Genomic DNA, 19,334 nt, shown 5'->3' on the forward strand with positions numbered 1-19,334 from the left:
GAAGTGAAAAAAGTTTTTTTTTTTTTAATCAGTTTAGTGTAATTAAATGTGGAGGTGGTGTGAGATTTCTATAAGGCGGTGTAGGGCTCGCACATCCAGTCCAGTCTCTCATTTTCTGGTCCTCCCACTTTTTTTTTCTTTCCAGAGAGAGAAACAGAAAGACAGACAGAAATTAGAAAAGAGGGAGGAGAGTGAGAGTGATAGAGAAAGCAGAGAGAACAGAGACATAACTGGAGGCCATGGCGTCATCTCCAATTTGGCTCACATTGCTTGGATTCCTCGTCTTGGGTTTTGTCGGCGGCTTGGGGTGGATTGGAAGCCAGAATCGCGACGTCTTGAGGTACATTATGTTTTCAACTTATGGAGCATCGATTTGGATAAACGGGTGTTTCAGATATGCTAATTATCTATTCTTTGCGAATGGCGAAGTAGAATGTTCTGTTTGTGGTCTACGGGTTTTTCATCTTCAATCGATTGCGATTTTTTTCTGTTCTCTCGAGAAATTTGTGGCAAAATTGATGAATCCTAATATTTCCTAGAAGTCTGAGTAGAAGCAGATGAACTGAAGAGATCGGAAGGTTATTTACAGAGCTTTTGCTTCTCTGCAAAAGAAAAAGAATACATCGGAAATGACGGAATCTAGATCTGTTCTGTCGGTAGTTTTGTCTTGTAGCAGATAAAATGCAATTGCATGAAGCTCAGATGTCGAAATAGAAACAGAACGACGCTCTCTCTGTTTCTCTCTCAAAACTATGGCTGAAACTTACGCTCTCTGTCTCGTTTCTTGCAGTCATGATCGGCCTTCGATGAGGAGCTTGAAGGATGAATCCACCATGCGCAGCAACTTGTCTTCCATTCAATCAAAGAGGTGAGACCCCAGATCTCTGTTTCTGAACCTTCTCTAACAGATCTGGATTCCGCCACTGATCTGCAGACCAAGGTCATGCAGTTGTGTTAGTGTGGAAAATCTTTGCCGTTGATTTCCCTCTATAAATTCCCTTTTTGCTTGTTCTCTCATAGATCTTTATCCTTGGTTCTCCTAAGGAAGATGATGAAACCGTTGGGGGGTACTGTAGTCACTTCGTCTTCACAAACGAACTTTTCTTTCTTTTATCTTTTTAAAATTTATGCTATTGGACGACAAATGAGAAACATAAGTAGTAGGGGTAATTTTGTCATTAACGCTAACGCGCTCTTTTTGTATCGCGATTCAGGGCGCTGCAGAAGGAGGTGGAGGGAGCCGTCGAATATCCAGAGTTGGTCGCTTCAATGGTCCACATGTAAGCAAGCTTTCTTTTAATTCCATATTGTTGCTCCCTATAATTAGGGAATCAGAAATTTTCTTAATAAAATGTATAAAATAATTAATTTTATTCATATGCCTTCACATTTACAAGTTTTCATCAAATTAATATTAAAGCAAAAATTACAACGCTTATTTGTCGAAAAAATGATATCATTATTATTCACATTTCCATAATTTTATTAAACAAATACTTCGGTATATTTCGACAAAAAATTATTATATTTAGGTTTTATTTAGGATAGCTTCGTTGTTGCTTTCTAAAACAACTTCTTAGGACACAAAAATTTTGAATTAGAATTTTTATACTAAAAAATAATTTTATAAAGCAGCAAAAAATTTGTCCCAAATTAACATTAATGCTTTCACATTTTAATTTTTTTTTTCTTCGGAGCAACAATGAATGTGAAGGGAGTCTCACTTAATTAGGATGTATGTAAGGATTAGTGCTTATGAATTATTTTTATTTTATTTTATAAAACTATATTTACACCCGTTAAAAGTAATATTGGATGATTATATCTAACATGACAACAGCATATTAGAAATATTTCTACTTTTATAATGATAATGATAACCCAATGCACGTTTTCATAATAATTTATTTATTTTAGGGAATAAAGTGGTTGAATTTGCTCTCCTCATTATTGGCTCATGCTCGAACATATCAATCAACTAAGTTTTATTAAATTATACTTTTATGCTAATCTCTTCCAAAAAATATTTAATAATAATAATAATATTTAACAATATTAAATGTAACCTGTATTAATTAGAAAAATATTCCCATTTATTTAGATCAAATAAACATTATAGAAAAATTCATAAAATATTAAAAAAATTAGTATTCTCTTTTACTCTCATCTAAATAGATAAAAAATTATATGAAGATGTTTTTTTTATATATATAAAGATGTTATGATATAAATTTTATTAAAATAGGTTTGAAAAATTAGTAGATTATCAGTGAAAAAAATAAACAATTTATGTTATATTATAGAAAATAAATTTAATTAATTTTAAATCCATTTTAAATTAAATTATATAAGGATATCTAAACTAATATTTTATTATGTAAATATAGGATAACGGTCACTTTCACTTCAGCTCCAAAGAGCTGGAAATGTACCCGTTGGAGGCTGAGTTTTTATTTTTATTTTTCTATAACAATGCTTTTTTCGCTATCACATGCCTTTTAGCATCTACCCGACTGTTTATAGACTAGTGTAATAAGAAACCTCCATTAAATTAATCAAGCTACCATTGTTGAATTTTATTTAAGAGTTGTAGACTTTGTATTCTATCTATCATTTGGACAAACTTTTTCAATGAGCTCACGTGCCTTTCAAATGGTCCCAATAACTTTCCTTGGGCTGGGCTGAGATGGGCCTCTTGTGGTAGTGCCCACGATGACTGTTTGTTGCTTCCAAGGAAGTTCTTGAACATTCAATTTATAAATGTTCAAGACTGGTTGGTGAAGGGCTTGTTCACATGGTTTTATGTGATATAGGTCTATATTAGTTGTAGGGTTCCTAATGTTTAGATCTGTCTTTGATTTTGGAAAAATCTTTTATCATATTTCATTCACATCAAAATTTTGACTTAAGCTGGTTTGATTCATTCTTTATTAGAATTAAGCTTGGTTTCTTGTGTCTAAAATTAGTTTTTTTTTTTGCAACTATTTTTGTTTTTATTACAAGAGCAGTGTTGCAGTAAAAAATCAAATAAATGATTTATGGACATGCTCATTATTATCTAGTCGAATAATGCAAGCAGAGATGTCCTTTTATGTGGAAATTATTTTTTACAGTCATAGAACTGTTCAAAGGTGAATCAGAATGCGTTATGTCGTCCGGTACACAGCAAAAAAGTGACGTAGTGCATCTTGATTCGCCTCTGAACAGTGTCCAATGACCGCATAGAATAATTTCTCCATTTAAGGTTTGTTTTTATGTAGCATGAAATAAAATGTATAAGTAATATGACATCGGCTGGGACGATTTTCTTAGTGCTTTTAAAACTAATTTTATACTTAAAAAAATTTAGTTCTTGTACTAAAAACATATTTTAAAAAATAATAAAAAAATTGTCTCAAACAAAACCTAAAAACAAAAACAATATTTTCAACGCCACGGATAGCTTGAGGAAAAAGAAGAATTGTTTTTTTTTTTTTCATAGAAACTAAAACTTGCTAGTCCCCTAATTTTTAATAGAAAACATGTAAATAAAACGAAGTTTGTATGTACATTTCTATCTTTATATATATCTATACTATTGTTCAGATTTAATTGATTTAAATAACGAATGAGCTGATTAGTAATAATTATAGAGCCAGCACAAGCTCTTTTATTTCTTGCATGCGCATAAAACATTTGATGAAATGCTTGATCGATCTGCAGGGCCATCAACAACAGCATGGTGCGCCGGTCACTGAACTACCTTTCCTGCGGAACTGGAAACCCCATCGACGACTGCTGGCGTTGCGACCCTAATTGGCACAAAAACCGCAAGCGTCTCGCCGACTGCGGCATCGGCTTCGGCCGCAACGCCATCGGCGGCCGCGATGGCCACTACTACGTTGTTTCAGACCCCAACGATTATGACCCCGTGAACCCAAGGCCAGGCACCCTCCGCCACGCCGTCATCCAAGAGGAACCCTTATGGATCATTTTCAAGCGCGATATGGCCATCAGATTGAAACAAGAGCTCATCATCAACAGCTTCAAGACAATTGATGGCCGCGGTGCCAACGTCCACATTGCTAATGGAGCTTGCCTGACTATCCAGTTCGTCACCAATGTTATAATCCATGGAATTCATATTCACGATTGTAAGCCTACAGGAAACGCCATGGTGCGAAGCTCGCCTTCGCATTATGGGTGGCGTACTATGGCTGATGGAGACGCTGTGTCTATATTTGGTTCCAGTCATATTTGGGTGGATCACTGCTCGCTTTCACGTTGTGCGGATGGGCTTGTGGATGCTATCATGGGATCAACGGCTATCACCATTTCGAACAATCACATGGCTCACCACAATGAAGTATGTGATTTCTGTTTTTATTTGCTTTCAGTTTGCGTTGATCAGTTTTTACCTTTTTTTACACTTGAGATCTTTAATTTATAATTTTTTTTATGTTCACGATAAAAACTTAGATCTTAAAGACAGATCATAGTTCATCTGTCTTTCTTTTGGGGACAAAATTCTGATAAAGGCTGACTTAGATACATGTGAATGCATAAAACTACTGGGAGTTTCTTAAAACTCATTTGTTTGCTTGAAATTAAAAAAAAAAAAAAACTTTTTGATAAGAAAAAAATAATAGAAATATTGTGATCAAAATTTTGATTGTGATTATTTAAAATTATAAAATTTATTGCGAGATGAATGAAATTAATTACGTTTTGATTAATTTTAATTTATTATATTTATTTTAAAGAAAATTTAATGGCTATGATATTTATGTGATGAAAATTTGATAAGAATGTGTAGATCTATTTTTTTTTTCTTGAAAAATGATAAATTCATTGGTTTTCGACTTTTCGTTTATGTAGTTAGATATAGTTGAAAATTAATATTAGTCTTGAACTTTAAAATCACCTTCAAATTTTCTAAAATAATTTTTTTTTATTATCACTCTTTATTATGTTAAAGTTTGTTTTCACAAAGTATTTTTCATTAATAGGGATTTATATGAAAAAAATTGCAGATCTTAATGTGTTGAATACTTGAATGAATGATTATAATGAATGTTTTATAGGATTTCTATATGATTTAAATCACAGGTAAATTTATGCAAATTCCGTGACAAACACTCATTCCTTATAACAAAGCCGATTAGGAACTCCTTGTGTGAAATCTGTCCAAATTTCATGGCCTCACACAACTCACAGGTTGATGGATGCATGCAGGTGATGCTTTTGGGGCACAGCGATTCCTACGAAAGGGACAAGGCGATGCAGGTCACCATCGCTTTCAACCATTTTGGCGCAGGGCTCATTCAGAGGATGCCAAGGTCAGCTTAATTTCTTTCTCTTTCGCTCAAGTGAGACTGCTATACTTGTATGCGTATTGGATCTTCGTACAAAACTAAAAGTTAAACTTTATACTTCTCTACCGTCACGAATATTTCAAGACGCATCTTAGCTTTATGTTTTCCTACCGCCACGAATACTCCTGGACACAACAATACTAACTCAATACTATTCTAATTAACAGATGCCGTCACGGTTACTTCCATGTGGTTAATAATGACTACACTCACTGGGAAATGTACGCCATTGGTGGAAGCGCAAACCCCACCATCAACAGCCAGGGCAACCGCTACCTGGCTCCTATTGATCGGCATGCAAAGGAGGTATAACTGAGCTAATGAATCATACATTATCTTTGCCATCTGTTTACTTTGGTAATTGAGGATTTTACTCTTATTAAGAGAGCATAAATTCAAACACATGATTGCAGTTTTTTTTGCCCAATATAAGGGTTCAAAAATTTTTAATAAAAAAATAGCTGTAAAATTATTGGGGATTTTTTTTTTTTGAAAGTCGCTCTATGTATTGTAAATTTTATTCTGAAAAAGTTGATCTTAATTTTCTTACAACTACTAGATTAATTATTTTGTGCGGATGACGAACGCTGTCTTTAGGCCAATCAGAACGCGCCACATCACCATATGTTCGGTACTGCGGCTCGGTATTGCTGACTTGGCACATTATGATTGGTAACCATTGTTAGAATTCAGTCATTTTGCAACCCCGAATTGACGGTGGCAGAAGGTTGTTTTTGATCAATCGCAGAAGTATTTCAAATGCGACCATCCACGAAATCGGTCGCTATTAAACTGTAATCTTGCAGTGAACATCTGGATTTCAAGAACTTGTTGGATTGATTTGTCTCATCAAATTAAATAATAACATAATATAGCATAGCAGATGTCAAAATCAAATAGCCAATTAGTAATTAACCAAAGAAGGTATTTATTTCCTTGTGATTCACCGTTGGTTTTTAAATTTGAATGCAGGTAACAAAGAGGGTGGAGACATGGCAGAGCGAGTGGAAGAACTGGAACTGGAGATCCGAAGGGGATCTATTTCTTAACGGTGCCTATTTCGTGCCATCAGGTGCAGGTTCTAGTTCAAGCTACTCAAGGGCGTCCAGCCTAGGCGCCAAGTCTTCCTCCATGGTCCACCTTATTACTTCCTCAGCCGGCCCTCTTTCATGCCGCCGAGATCATCTATGCTAAGTTTTCCTTTTACCTCCATCCAGTGAGCTACAGATTACACATTACCGTTTACTAGTCTTTTTTGTTAGCATTTGTGGTTACAGTCACAGTATTACTGGGTTGTTTAGTGGGTCGGTCCAAGCCATTGTTGTCCTCCGACATGCCGACCTCCGCCGGATCCCGCCGTCACTCGGCGTGGAGCGGTTGCGGAAGCGTTGTCGGATTATTTGCTTGCTCCTTTTATTTTACTTGGAGTCTTTCTTTCTTTCATTCTTCATGTTTTTTGGGTATTATTTTGCCATTCCTCTCTTATATGAGCATTTGCTCATTTCTAGTATCTTATACCTGTATTTTAGTTTCAGCAATATGGACTTTTATAGGGTTTGGGAAACTAATAGAATGGTGAATTGGATTTCAATGCTCTGTTGTGTAATATGAAAATATGCATTTTTTTTGTCCAGCTGCTTGAATTTTGTGCGGGAGTGTCTTGATGTGATTTACGTCACGATGACTTAATAAATATTAGATTTACATCAAAATTAGTGCTACATACCCACCATGGGTTGTCTTGGTGGTGAACAACTGGCTGGCCATCTTTCTTTCTTTCATTCTTCATGTTTTTTGGGTATTATTTTGCCATTCCTCTCTTATATGAGCATTTGCTCATTTCTAGTATCTTATACCTGTATTTTAGTTTCAGCAATATGGACTTTTATAGGGTTTGGAAACTAATAGAATGGTGAATTGGATTTCAATGCTCTGCTGTGTAATCTGATTATATGAAAATATACATTTTTTTTGTCCAGCTGCTTGAATTTTGTGCGGGAGTGTCTTGATGTGATTTACGTCATGATGACTTAATAAATATTAGATTTACATCAAAATTAGTGCTACATATAATATTCAAAAGCATCACTAATTTTAATATAAATTCAATAACTTTTAAGCTCATTTTGTATCCTAATTAACCTAATTCTTTTCTATTTGGCATCTCGGGACCATTATACCCCGTTAGATACTTACGGCCGCATCCTGCATTCACATAACTCCTATTTTTATGAAAAATAATCCTTTTTCACTTAAAAAATCTACATTTAGGCTTTGTGTGGGGCGGCTTTCTTACTGCTTTTTTAAATATTTTTTTAGTATAAAAATTAAAAATTTTGTACTAAAAAGCTGTTTTAAGAAACAGTAATGTATGTGAAATTGTAGAACATTTTCCTTTTCTTTTTTAATTGATTATTATAAACTATATGTATAATAAAATACATATTTCTTTTGCATAATGTAAAATATTTATGGAATCAAAGATGAACACGTGTCTGTTGATTGGTCTCCACCAATCCACAAAGCTACCTCAAATCCTCTTTCACCTACCTCAAATCCTCTTTCCCTTTTGTCAAAGATGAATCCGCCATTAGTTTTTAAAACTTTATTGAAAGTTCAAATATTAAACACTTTAGACCATTGCTTCCAATTCAAATACTAAAGTTAGAAAATTATTCTTCTCTTTCACATCAATTCTAATGGTCAACGTGATTTTGGTTCTCCATTATTTTGTTGGCTGATGGATTGATTATCCACAAATTGAAAAATAAGGATTAGAATGATTATTTAATTTTATGTGTTTGATTGGATGAAATACTAATCCAAAGCATTTAGAGAATTAGAGTTCTCTTTTTAGTTAAACAAATTTCAAGTGCACAGTATCACAACTCTTATGCTTGTGATAATTACAAAAAGTATTTTGACATCAATGATCATTATGAAGCCGTCCCGTCGCTTCCTTGACAAGATCTTCGCACACTCTTCATAACAAAGTATTCTACGTTAAACACCTTCATCATATTAAGAACCTCCACCTTCTACATCCTATGTCACCTCTATATCTACACTTGGAAATTATTTTTGTGTGGATGTTGAACGTCGTCCCAGAAACCTATCAGAATGAGCCATGTCGGTACTGCGACTTTGTACCGCTAGGTAACGCGTTCGTTTTTAATTGCTGACATGATCATTCTTATTTGTCTCCGGATGTAGAGTTATGTTCGACGTCTGCACAGAATAATTTCTTCAAACCCGACCCTAATTTAGCTTTTTTTTCTTAATATAAATTCATTTTTCATTAAAATAAAAACTATAAAATATTTATTTTATGATTAATCAAATATCTATAAAAATTTTTAAATGCACTTCATTTTAAAACATTGGAATTCTAAATAGTTAACAAGAAATTGTCCCTAAATTTATTTTAAGATTAGTATAATAAGTAAATATTTATATTAATCTCATCTCAAAATAAATTGACCAATTTTGAGGTTTATTCTAATAAATAATTTGATTTAGATATTCTAAACTATTTTTATTTATATTATGTTATATAAAAATTAAAAAAAAAATGTGAACAAATGATGGAATTGGTAGAAGATATGATGCTTGAAAAAAAATAAAACTTTAAAATTTTCTAGCATAAATTTAGTTGTAAGGACATTATTACTTAATAAAATAAAAAAGTATAAACCTATTAGGTGATCAAAATGTAAATAGATATACTAATTTTTCAATTTTAACTCAAAAACTTATATAAGCAAAAGTGTGAGGGTTAGAAAAAAAAAATTGAGCTTAAATAATTTTCAGTTAAAATAAATATAATATAAAAATTTAATCCTAAGAAATCAATAATTATAACACTCACCTTCATTAAAATTATGTGAAATATTTTAAAATAAAAATATTATTTATGCACAAAACATTCACCAACAATGCAAAAAAAAAAAATTACATAAAAAACCTCATTATACCTGTCTAAGAAATCAATAATTATAACACTCACCTTCATTAAAAATATGTGAAATATTTTAAAATAAAAGTATTATTTATGCACAAAACATTCACCAACACTGCAAAAAAAAAAATTACATAAAAAACCTCATTATACCTATCACATGCAAAAAGCTCATCCACCTCTAAAATTATACCCACGAGCTTCCCTCTAAAGTTCAAACTAAGCACATCACGAGCCTCAATGAGGGGTGCATCACCAATAATTTAGGGTATAAATAGCAACTACTATTCCATTAACCCCCCCACAAAAACTTTATTTATTAAAAATAGTAAAGTAAGAAAAAAAAAAAAACAGATGAGGAAAAACCAAGTTACCAACTAACGGCAACCAAAGTCGTCAGTCATCGTACTTCTTTCTCTCTTTCGAGAAAGAAGGAAATCCCTATTTTCCCTTTCATTTTACATTGCACCCATTCTGGCACCCACATCCATACCCACACCTACCCTCACATGCAATTTTCTAAAATAGTCAAGAATAACATAAATACACAATTTGGTGGTCATAAGTTTGGGTGAAATATACAAAATTTAGGCAAGTGAGTATAACTGAAAGAATTTTTGTGAATTATAAAATACAATATTAATATGAAATAATCGCTTGTGTATTATGACCAATCTACCCCTATGAGAAAAGTATTACTTGGGTTGTATTTATGGAGGTTAATTTCACATATAATTTCATCACTAGCGTGTTATATTACGTTAACAACAGATGCTCAATTAGCTAAATAAGTTTTGGATGATAATTAAAAAATAAAAATTATTCTGAGGAATACATGTTGGTATTGCAACTTAAGATCTATATTAGCTATCAATGCAATTATTTTCTGTGTCTACTAAGGTCTTATCTTGTTTCATAAATTCTTGTCTTCCATTGTAATCTTGAAGTCTAATTTTTTCTAATAATATTATATCAAGCTCGTGAGTTTATGTTATTCCTCAATTATCCTTATAAATGTTGAGATTTCATCTCTAATCTCGAGCTATCAACTATAACTATATATGATTCATAGCGATGATCCCTGGCAATCCAAGGTGGAATCCAAATATTAGTAGTTCATTATTTATCAATAGATCAAGATAATAACATAGGGGTATAAGAATTATAGCAACTTGTTGCAAGTATACTAGCGAATGATAAATATATCAAAGAGTTCTATGATTAAAGAGGTCTGACAGTTTGCCTAACTAAAGTAAACGTCTAACTAAACAATGTTGGTTATACCTACATTACATAGCAAAAAAGAAATGATGAAGAGTGGCATTTATCTCTCTCTAGATATTTTTAATGACCAACACAATTGTTTAGCTCACCAGAATTTTCAATTTTATACACAAAGAGCTTAATGATAGGTAAAAATCATATCTAAGGCTTTAGTAAGTGTTTTACATAGAGTGGATGGCTATAGTGTTTTCCATGATCATCACCTTAAAAAGCTTTGGTTAATCGGTATACGGTGACATAAGGTGACTAGGTCATGTTCTAAGAAAAAAGGGTTAAGCCTAGATGAGAGCCAATTTGGGATTCCAATAAACTTTATGATACGTATGTAGTCTCGTTCCCTACACGCAAATGATAGAAAAGTCATCAATAAGCATTGTTGGTATGTATTTGGGGCGCCAAAAAAGCACTTTGGTGCTTGCTTGGCACCCATAATTGTCTAACGAGGAGAACTAGTAAAAATTAAAATTCCATGGGCACATATTTCTTTAAAAAAAAACTCATGTTTTGCTACTCAATAAAAGACACCAACTTTAAAAACAAAAATAATTATATGAATATAATGACTTATGAAATAATTATATTAAAAGTAAAATATGTAAAAAATTTCAACATTTGTATGATTGAACTTTATGCAAGTTAAATTTATACCTAGAAATTCAAAAGTGGAATTGAGTGCGGATAAATATGATTGTGAAATTTATAATTTTATATATGAAATAGAAAAAAAATTCTTAGGTGGTTAAAATAGTTAAAATATTATTTTTCTAAAAAAAAATTGGTGGGCAATTACCTTTATTTTTAAGGGAAAATTTTTTAAAATGGATACTTGCCCATCTTAATCTCTTCTAGAAAGCTAAATAGAAGTCATTGAACGATAAGCTCACACCACATTAAGCTGAAAAAAACAAAGTATGGCAAAGTAAAATAAAAATATGCAAGGGAGTACAAAATGATGGTCACAAATCAGGTTCACATATCACATGTGAAGCACCCGTACCCCAAAACACCTCTTTCTCGCATTCCTCGCCAAAACTCTTCCCCAACAAAGCTGCAAGCACCCTAAAACCTCCTCGCCACCTTCTCTTCTTCTTCTCTGTCATGGCCTCTTTCCTCTCCCTTCTCTTTCTCTTCTCTTTCTGCTTCTCGTCATTCACCTCTCTCTCGTTCTCCTCAGATGCTCTCCTTCTCCTCCAAAAGATAAAGCCTGCGCTTCAGGGCCCCATTCCGCCGGAAAACATCCAGCTTTCTTCGTGGAACTCATCTTCCCTTCTCTGTCTCTGGCGTGGCCTCTTATGGTCCCACGCCGACGGCTCTCCGCTTCGTTGCGACCTCCCAGCCGTTCGCTCCAACCTGTCTCTCCTCTCTGACTCCTCTCTCCAGCTCACCTCCCTCCACCTACCCGCCGCGGCCCTCGCCGGCTCTCTCCCTCGCGAGCTTGGAGAATTTTCGTCTCTCCGTTCCCTCAACCTTGCAGTTAACTCCCTCTCTGGTTCTGTTCCTCTCGAGCTCGGCAACTCTCCTTCCCTCTCCGACCTCGATCTTTCCGGCAACAACCTTACTGGTTCTCTCCCACCTTCTTTATGGAACCTATGTGACCGCCTTGTCTCCGTCCGCGTCCACGGAAATTCTCTCTCGGGCGTTATTCCACCTCCGGCTACCCCCAATTCGTCGTGTGAGAATCTCACAGTGCTTGATTTCGGAGTTAATCGGCTTACGGGAGAGTTTCCCTCGTTCTTCGCTGGATTCCAAAGTCTCATTGAGCTTGACCTCAGCAGCAACCGCTTCTTCGGCGAGCTTCCTGAGTCTATCTCCGGCCTCTTCCATCTCCAAAGATTGAATCTTTCATTTAATAAGTTCTCTGGGAGGGTACCGGAGAGCTTGAGGAGTAAGTTCGCCACCACAGCTTTTGAAGGGAACGCAGCAAGTTTCTGCGCCAATTGCTCGCCGGATTCCGGAGGACTTAGCGCCGGTGCTAAAGCCGGCATCGTCATCGGCTCCATGGCCGGAGCCGTTATTATCGCCTCCGCAACCATTGGGTGGGTGCAGGGGAGGAAACGCCGGAACAGATCGAGGGGAGCAGAGGAGGATGAGATTGCAATGGAAGAAAATGGGAACAACAATGGCGATGGAAAGCTGGTAGTTTTCGAGGGAGGCGAGCATCTAACTCTTGAGGACGTTCTCAACGCCACCGGCCAAGTCGTCGAGAAGACGAGCTACGGCACCGTCTACAAAGCCAAGCTCGCTAATGGCGGCAACATTGCTCTGCGTCTACTCAGGGAAGGAACCTGCAAGGATTTGGCTTCTTCCTCCCCTGTAATACGTCAGCTAGGCCGTGCCCGCCATGAGAATCTCGTTCCGTTAAGAGCTTTCTACCATGGCAAGAGAGGAGAGAAGCTCTTGATATATGACTACCTCCCAAACAGAACTCTTCACGACCTTCTCCATGGTACTAACTAATTTCTCCATTTTTCCAAGTCTTAGAAACACAAACCCAAGTTTCAAAAATCTCATATTTTTCAATATCTCTGTTCCAGAAACCAGACCAGGAAGGCCTGCATTGAACTGGGCAAGGCGGCACAAGATAATCCTTGGCGTCGCAAGGGGACTTGCTTACCTCCATGGAGGCACTGAAACTCCCATCACTCACGGCACCGTTAGATCGAAGAATGTCCTCGTCGATGATTTCTTTGTGTCGAGGCTGACCGAATACGGCCTTGATAAGATCATGATCCCTTCCATCGCCGACGAGATGGTGGCTGCCGCGAAAGCGGAAGGCTACAAGGCGCCAGAATTGCAGAAGATGAAGAAAAGCAATTCGCGAACCGACGTCTATGCGTTCGGTATTCTTTTGCTCGAAATTTTGATAGGGAAGAAGCCGGGGAAGGGGGTTCGACCCGGTGAGTGGGTGGATTTGCCAGCATTGGTGAAGGTGGCGGTGCTCGAGGAAACAACAATGGAGGTTTTTGATATGGAGGTGCTTAAGGGTATAAGAAATCCATCTGAAGAAGGGCTGGTGCAAGCTCTAAGGCTGGCGATGGGCTGTTGTGCGCCGGTAGCATCAGCACGACCGGACATGAATGAGGTCCTCAGGATCTTGGAGGAGAATAGGCCAAGGAACCGCTCGGCGCTCTATAGCCCGGCCGATACCACCAGTGAGATCGGTACACCATTTTGAGTAGCTTGTGAGAGCTTCCATTGCACTTTAGCAGAAGTTTCAGAGGGAAAAGGTGACGATTTGAATTCAATTATTTTTCCATCTTTTTCATGACAATCATGGAGCAGTTAGTTTATCTCTATCATCATATAAAAATTATAACTTCAGCCTAAAAAGATAATCTTTTTAGCTGAATGTAGCTTAATTTGAAATATAGGAGTAAAAAAACAGTCCAGTTTAACTGTTTGTTTGGGGATTTGTTAGCTGTTGCTAGTCTTAGAACAATTGTAGCCATTATGCATGAACCCTAACTCTCTAAGGTTTATCAAATGAGACTTGCAATATTCTAAGGACAAGTTTACACTTCTTTTCTATTCAATGCTCATTTGATTGTTTGAATGCTTTCAATAACTTTGTATTTTCAATTATTTTTTAGTCAAGATTTCATTTTTATTCTCAAAATTACTGATAATAAAATTATAATTTTTTTTTCAATTAATGAAAATAAATTTTGAAAGATTTTCAATATTTTATATTATTTTTAAAGTTCTATCATGAGATTTATATGCTTATTTTAAACATTGGCTTTGTTTGGAATAATTTTCTTATTAAAATTTTAATTTTTTACTAAAAAGCTGCAGAAAAGCCGTCCAAAACAACAAAGCCTTATTCTATTATTGGACAGTGCATCCAGCTGTGAAGCAATTTGGTTTGATAAAAATGAAAAAATTGGAGTAGTTTTGATAAAAATAAATAAATAAATTATAAAAAAGTTTTGAAATTGGCATCATTGATTTTGTACTTAGGGAGACAAAGATGTTGGGCAAAGGAAGAATATTGTGTTTGTGAAAAATATTGATACATTGTTAAATAGAAGAATCTGGAAGACATGATTAGGCCCAACTGCTTTCAATCAACTGTGCAGAATTGTTCCCCGGCCATGCTTCCAGTTCCTTCATTTCTTTGGAACCTTTGAAAACCATTATGAAACCTTTCCCCTCCTTTCACTATGCTTAGACCATTTTGTTTATTGTTCTTTCACTTAGGTTAGGGCAGCTGATCTAACAATGAGTGTGAAAGGCTTTTTTGTCATCTGCAGAGTTCTTTTTTAATGAGGTTTTGGATGAGTATTGAGTCTTTTGAGTTTCGATTGAGTTAGACATTGTGAAACAATCGGCTTGGTTTGGTGTGAATCTGAATGCATATTTGAATTGAAAACTTTTATAATTAAATTTAGGATCGTTCAAATTTTCATTTCAATAAATTTATAGTTGAATTGAGCATCTTGATTGGATGAATTTCAACGTGCCTAAGATCATTTAATTATGATATCGTTGATGTTCTTAAATATGAAAAAATGAAGATTTATGAATTGTCAGATGGAGTAGTATTGATTTTCTTCATATTTATGAGATATGCGGTGTATGACACTATCAAAAATGTATTAAATACACCCTCACTTTGTTTCAAGAGAGCTCAAAAGCTTGAAAAATTCTGGAGCTCTACCAGTGCACCATCACCAAACCATCATCATCCGACCACAATTGGTGGACCACTGCCCGACTTCCATTGTCAAATAGCCGCAACCCGATCATGATGGATACTTGAATGCCAAGAATAACTCGTAATAATCTATCCTCCGGGGCATATGAAGATTCGCTCGTTGTCTGAGCTGTTAATTTACCTATTAAGATATCACATGTTTCTATCCAATATCCCAGCATCACAATTCCATTTATGTTTAAATTTCAGAGTAAACGAGTCTCTAAATGCGGAATAACCTTAGTGGGGGATGAGCAAATCCTTATAATCAAAGCTCATGGAGCTGAATTATTTCAGCTGAACATAACCCTATATTTTCCCCCCTTTCCTTATTTTGAAAAGAACCCTACCTCTTATACATATTTGTATTTATGACATCATTTGTCCCATTACATTCCTAAAGAATGTGAGCTGTTGCAATGTGATGGCTCACAATGCTAAAAGCAAAGGGTGAACATTACTATTTGAGATATCAGCTTTTGCTTTCAATTGATGAAGTTCACATTTATTGGTAACTCAGAAGAAGAGCAAGCGATCGAGATCTGTAGGAATCGTTCTTCTTTCCTTTTTCAGCATTAGGTTGAAGAATTTTGCTGTGAGAATAGGCACACAGATGAATTGCTTTACGTTTTCTTTGATTTGATTGATGATATATAAATAGTCATGTCAACTTTTTTGTTTTTTATTTCATTTTCTGATAATAAAATAACAGTTTTTATTGAAATAAATTTTTTATCTAATACAAGGAGTGAAATATTAGTTTATTTATTTAGGTAATTATTGGAATTTTTTTTGGAGGAAGAGGAGCTTTTGAAGTAGAGGGATAGAGAGGAGAGATTACTCTTTGTGGAGTGTGAATGTGTAATGCACTATGCATTGGGTGACGTAGCATGTCCGAATTGGCCTCCGTATGAACGTCCGAACATCGCATGTAATAATTTTTCAATAGAGAGAGCTCAAAGCCTCAAATATTGGAGGAAAAAAATTAGAAGTGAATTGTTTTCTTCTCCTTAAGAAGATGTTGTTCACAAAGAACAACAACTAAAAAAACATCTACCGGACGGTCATCTGTTTCTCCTCTATCTGTTCGCTTGAACTAGCACATGCTACGTCGTCCTTGTTGCACTTCCGATCCCGCTCCACTTCCAAGCCCGCGAGTTCGCCTGTGTGACCCTGCTTTCGATCCTGTCAGCTCGTCTCCCGCGCTTGGCCTGAACTCCCACACGATCTCCTAAAGTTGAAATCAAGAAACATAAACTAATTACAAATTGGAACAAATATTAAGAGTAATCTTACACTAATGTTCATTTAAATTACTTTTATTGCACCTCTTTAAATAAATGAAATATTATATTTTAATATATTTAAGCAAGACTTTTTTTCCATGGGAATATTTAGCATTTTCAACACAATTACACAAACTATGACATAAACCAAGAAGATGAGCCACCTCTAGATGGAAATTGATTTGATAATAGAAATTAGCAAATTAATACTTTTTTTTATTTCTTGTTGAACAATTTAGAAGGATCAAATTGTGTTAATGGGTTAGTTTCGGGTTCAATTTGAATACGGTCGATTTAAATATGAGTCATTTTAACCTGTCAAAAAGATAAATTTGAATATGATATGTTGGAAATCCTTGTGAATTCGAGTTCATAATTAAAAAAAAAATTAAAAAATAACTTGTCAATTATGTAGATTAAATTAATTGATAAAATAAAAAGAATATATCAATAAGAAAATAAATAAATAAATAAAAAGTTTAAAATCGGGTTCACAACTAATGAACTAAACCTAAATTCAACCTGCCAACTAAACATATCAGAATTCTTGACCCGAACATGAATAAATTTTTGAGATTAGGTCTCGTCGTACTAAAATAAATATTTCATTTATGTAAACATAAAGATAATATACTTTAATTAAAAATTTTGAATTTATTAAAAACGAAATCTTATTTCACTCTTAAAGTGCTTTATTCATTGACATTATTCCATTTAAAAATTAAAATATTAAGCGTAATATTTTGTTCTTAAATGAATTTTTTTTAAATGCACAAATAAAAAAATTTCATATAAAAGATAAGGGGTTGATGTTTTATTTATTTAAATAATTTTTTTTTCTATTCACAAATTTATTTGAAAGAATTTTACTAAATTTTTTAGTCCTCAAAATTCCATTAAAATTTTATAATTACAGTATAATTAAATATAATGTTTATTAAAATTTATGTTAATTAGTTAATTATTTTTTAGCATAAACATAATTTTAAAATATTTTATGAAAAAAATATTCTGAGGGGCCCACATCAAATTTTAAAACCATTATTTTGATTTTCAAAGATGTGAGTCAAAGCCGGCTTTTTTTTGAATGTTTGTCCTTTTAACATTTTTTTTTAATTAAAATAAATTTATTAATTAAAAATCACAGTCAATCTATTTTCATGCAGATAAGTTGGCAGTTTTCAACACTATATTATTTCTATTAAAAAATTAAAATAAATCTATAAAAATATGCTAATTTTTTAAAAAAATTGAGTTATTTTATCTATTTTAATAATATTATATTATTAATAAGAAGAAATGCTATATTGCATATACTTGTCTTTTTAGTTGGTTTGATTATTATAAGTAGAACTCATTTGTAATTAGATTTTTTTTTTTTTTTTGCATCTTTATAGAAATAATGGTATCTTTGTAAGCTTTATTTTACGAAATGGCACTACAAATTATCATACAATAATGAAAAGTAGCCTCAATGCAAAGATCCAACCACCCGAATGTATTGTATTATATTGGCCTACCGAGTACATAAGAGTTTTATACTATAATACTTTAAACCAAATAAAAAAAAGCTTAATAACAATAACATCGACATTAAGCCTTTGTCTCAATACTTCGGGTGGGCTATATGAATCTTTTTTCTCCATTGTCCTTTTAAAAGTTAAATTCTAGTTAAAATCTAATAAACAAAGTTCATTTCTAATATTTTATAACCAAGTCTTTTTTAGTTTTACCTTTACCTTTTTTAATATAAGTCAAATCTAATACCACTACTTTCCTACCCAGGTCATCGAAAGCTCGACATTTTATGTGAACAAATCATCTAAGATGACTTCAAAAAAAAAAAAAAAAAAAAAAAATCATCTAAGATGACTCTCTCTAATCTTATCTTCCATTGGAGCTACTCTAACCTTTTCACGTATATGCTCATTTTGTATCCCATCTCTAAGGATAAATCCACTCATCCACCTGAACATCTTCATACGTGCCACACATAACTTAGTATTATGCTTCTATTTTAATTGTCAATATTCTGCACCATAAAGTATTGCAGTTCTCACCACCATCTTATAGAATTTTCCCTTAAGTTTGAGGAAATTTTTCTATCACACGATAAGCTCAATGCATTCCTCCACTTCAATCATCCAACTTGAATTCTACTGATAATATTCTCATCTAGTGGCTATGAAATTCAGAAGTGGAGCAAAATTAAAATATTATAAGTAATTGGTTGACAATACATATTTTTCCCTAACATTTCACATCAATCATCGCATAATGTTTGACATTTGCTTATAACATATATTCAATATAGGCTTCGTTTGAGACAACTTTTTTACTACTATCACTATTTTTAATACCAAACATTTTAGTTTAAAATTTTTTTATACTGAATAGTTATTTTAAAAGCAGTAATAAAGTTGTCCCAAATGAAGCCATAAATCGTCCTAGTCATTTGATTATATCACTTATCAAAAGAGCGATTATGCCAATCACTCTCACTCACCCAATTTTTCGTTGTTGACTATCTTCCAACACTCATTATCTGAAGATTTTCAATAAAAAAAACACTTAATTAGCAAAGGGACAAATTCAATAAGCTTATAACTTAAAAATTTTCTACTTTATTAAATGATAATATTCAGATATTAGAAAATCCATTAAGATAAAACTTACTATGAAAAATATGTAACAATAGTTATATATTTGTAATCTTGTGATTTTTTCACACAAAATCCATAGAATTCTAAGCCATC

General features: G+C 33.8%; 2 protein-coding genes across 2 annotated transcripts; both read left to right on the forward strand.

The window, feature by feature from the left end:
- The first annotated feature begins 176 nt into the window (after nt 1–176).
- Nucleotides 177–6,883, forward strand: LOC110111116 (probable pectate lyase 20). The gene is made up of 7 exons (XM_020842849.2): nt 177–340; nt 791–868; nt 1,215–1,280; nt 3,703–4,345; nt 5,215–5,318; nt 5,522–5,660; nt 6,327–6,883. Exons 1-7 carry the CDS (start codon nt 240–242, stop codon nt 6,546–6,548), a joined length of 1,353 nt encoding a protein of 450 aa, XP_020698508.1. The 5' UTR covers nt 177–239; the 3' UTR covers nt 6,549–6,883.
- Nucleotides 6,884–11,575: 4,692 nt separating this feature from the next.
- Nucleotides 11,576–14,129, forward strand: LOC110111137 (putative kinase-like protein TMKL1). The gene is made up of 2 exons (XM_020842877.2): nt 11,576–13,042; nt 13,131–14,129. The coding sequence occupies exons 1-2, from the start codon at nt 11,695–11,697 to the stop codon at nt 13,769–13,771; spliced, it is 1,989 nt and encodes a 662-aa protein (XP_020698536.1). The 5' UTR covers nt 11,576–11,694; the 3' UTR covers nt 13,772–14,129.
- Nucleotides 14,130–19,334: the final 5,205 nt, after the last annotated feature.

This window comes from Dendrobium catenatum, unplaced genomic scaffold (assembly GCF_001605985.2).
Source record: "Dendrobium catenatum unplaced genomic scaffold, ASM160598v2 fragScaff_scaffold_1427, whole genome shotgun sequence".
Taxonomy (NCBI): domain Eukaryota; kingdom Viridiplantae; phylum Streptophyta; class Magnoliopsida; order Asparagales; family Orchidaceae; genus Dendrobium; species Dendrobium catenatum.

Bases quoted from the DNA above. Each gene is read 5' to 3' on its own strand.
- LOC110111116 (XM_020842849.2), top strand. From the start codon at position 240: ATGGCGTCATCTCCAATTTGGCTCACATTGCTTGGATTCCTCGTCTTG. The intron at 341-790 runs GTACATTATGTT...CGTTTCTTGCAG, and splicing joins CAGAATCGCGACGTCTTGAG to TCATGATCGGCCTTCGATGA. The intron at 4,346-5,214 runs GTATGTGATTTC...GGATGCATGCAG, and splicing joins ACATGGCTCACCACAATGAA to GTGATGCTTTTGGGGCACAG.
- LOC110111137 (XM_020842877.2), top strand. From the start codon at position 11,695: ATGGCCTCTTTCCTCTCCCTTCTCTTTCTCTTCTCTTTCTGCTTCTCG. The intron at 13,043-13,130 runs GTACTAACTAAT...TCTCTGTTCCAG, and splicing joins TCTTCACGACCTTCTCCATG to AAACCAGACCAGGAAGGCCT.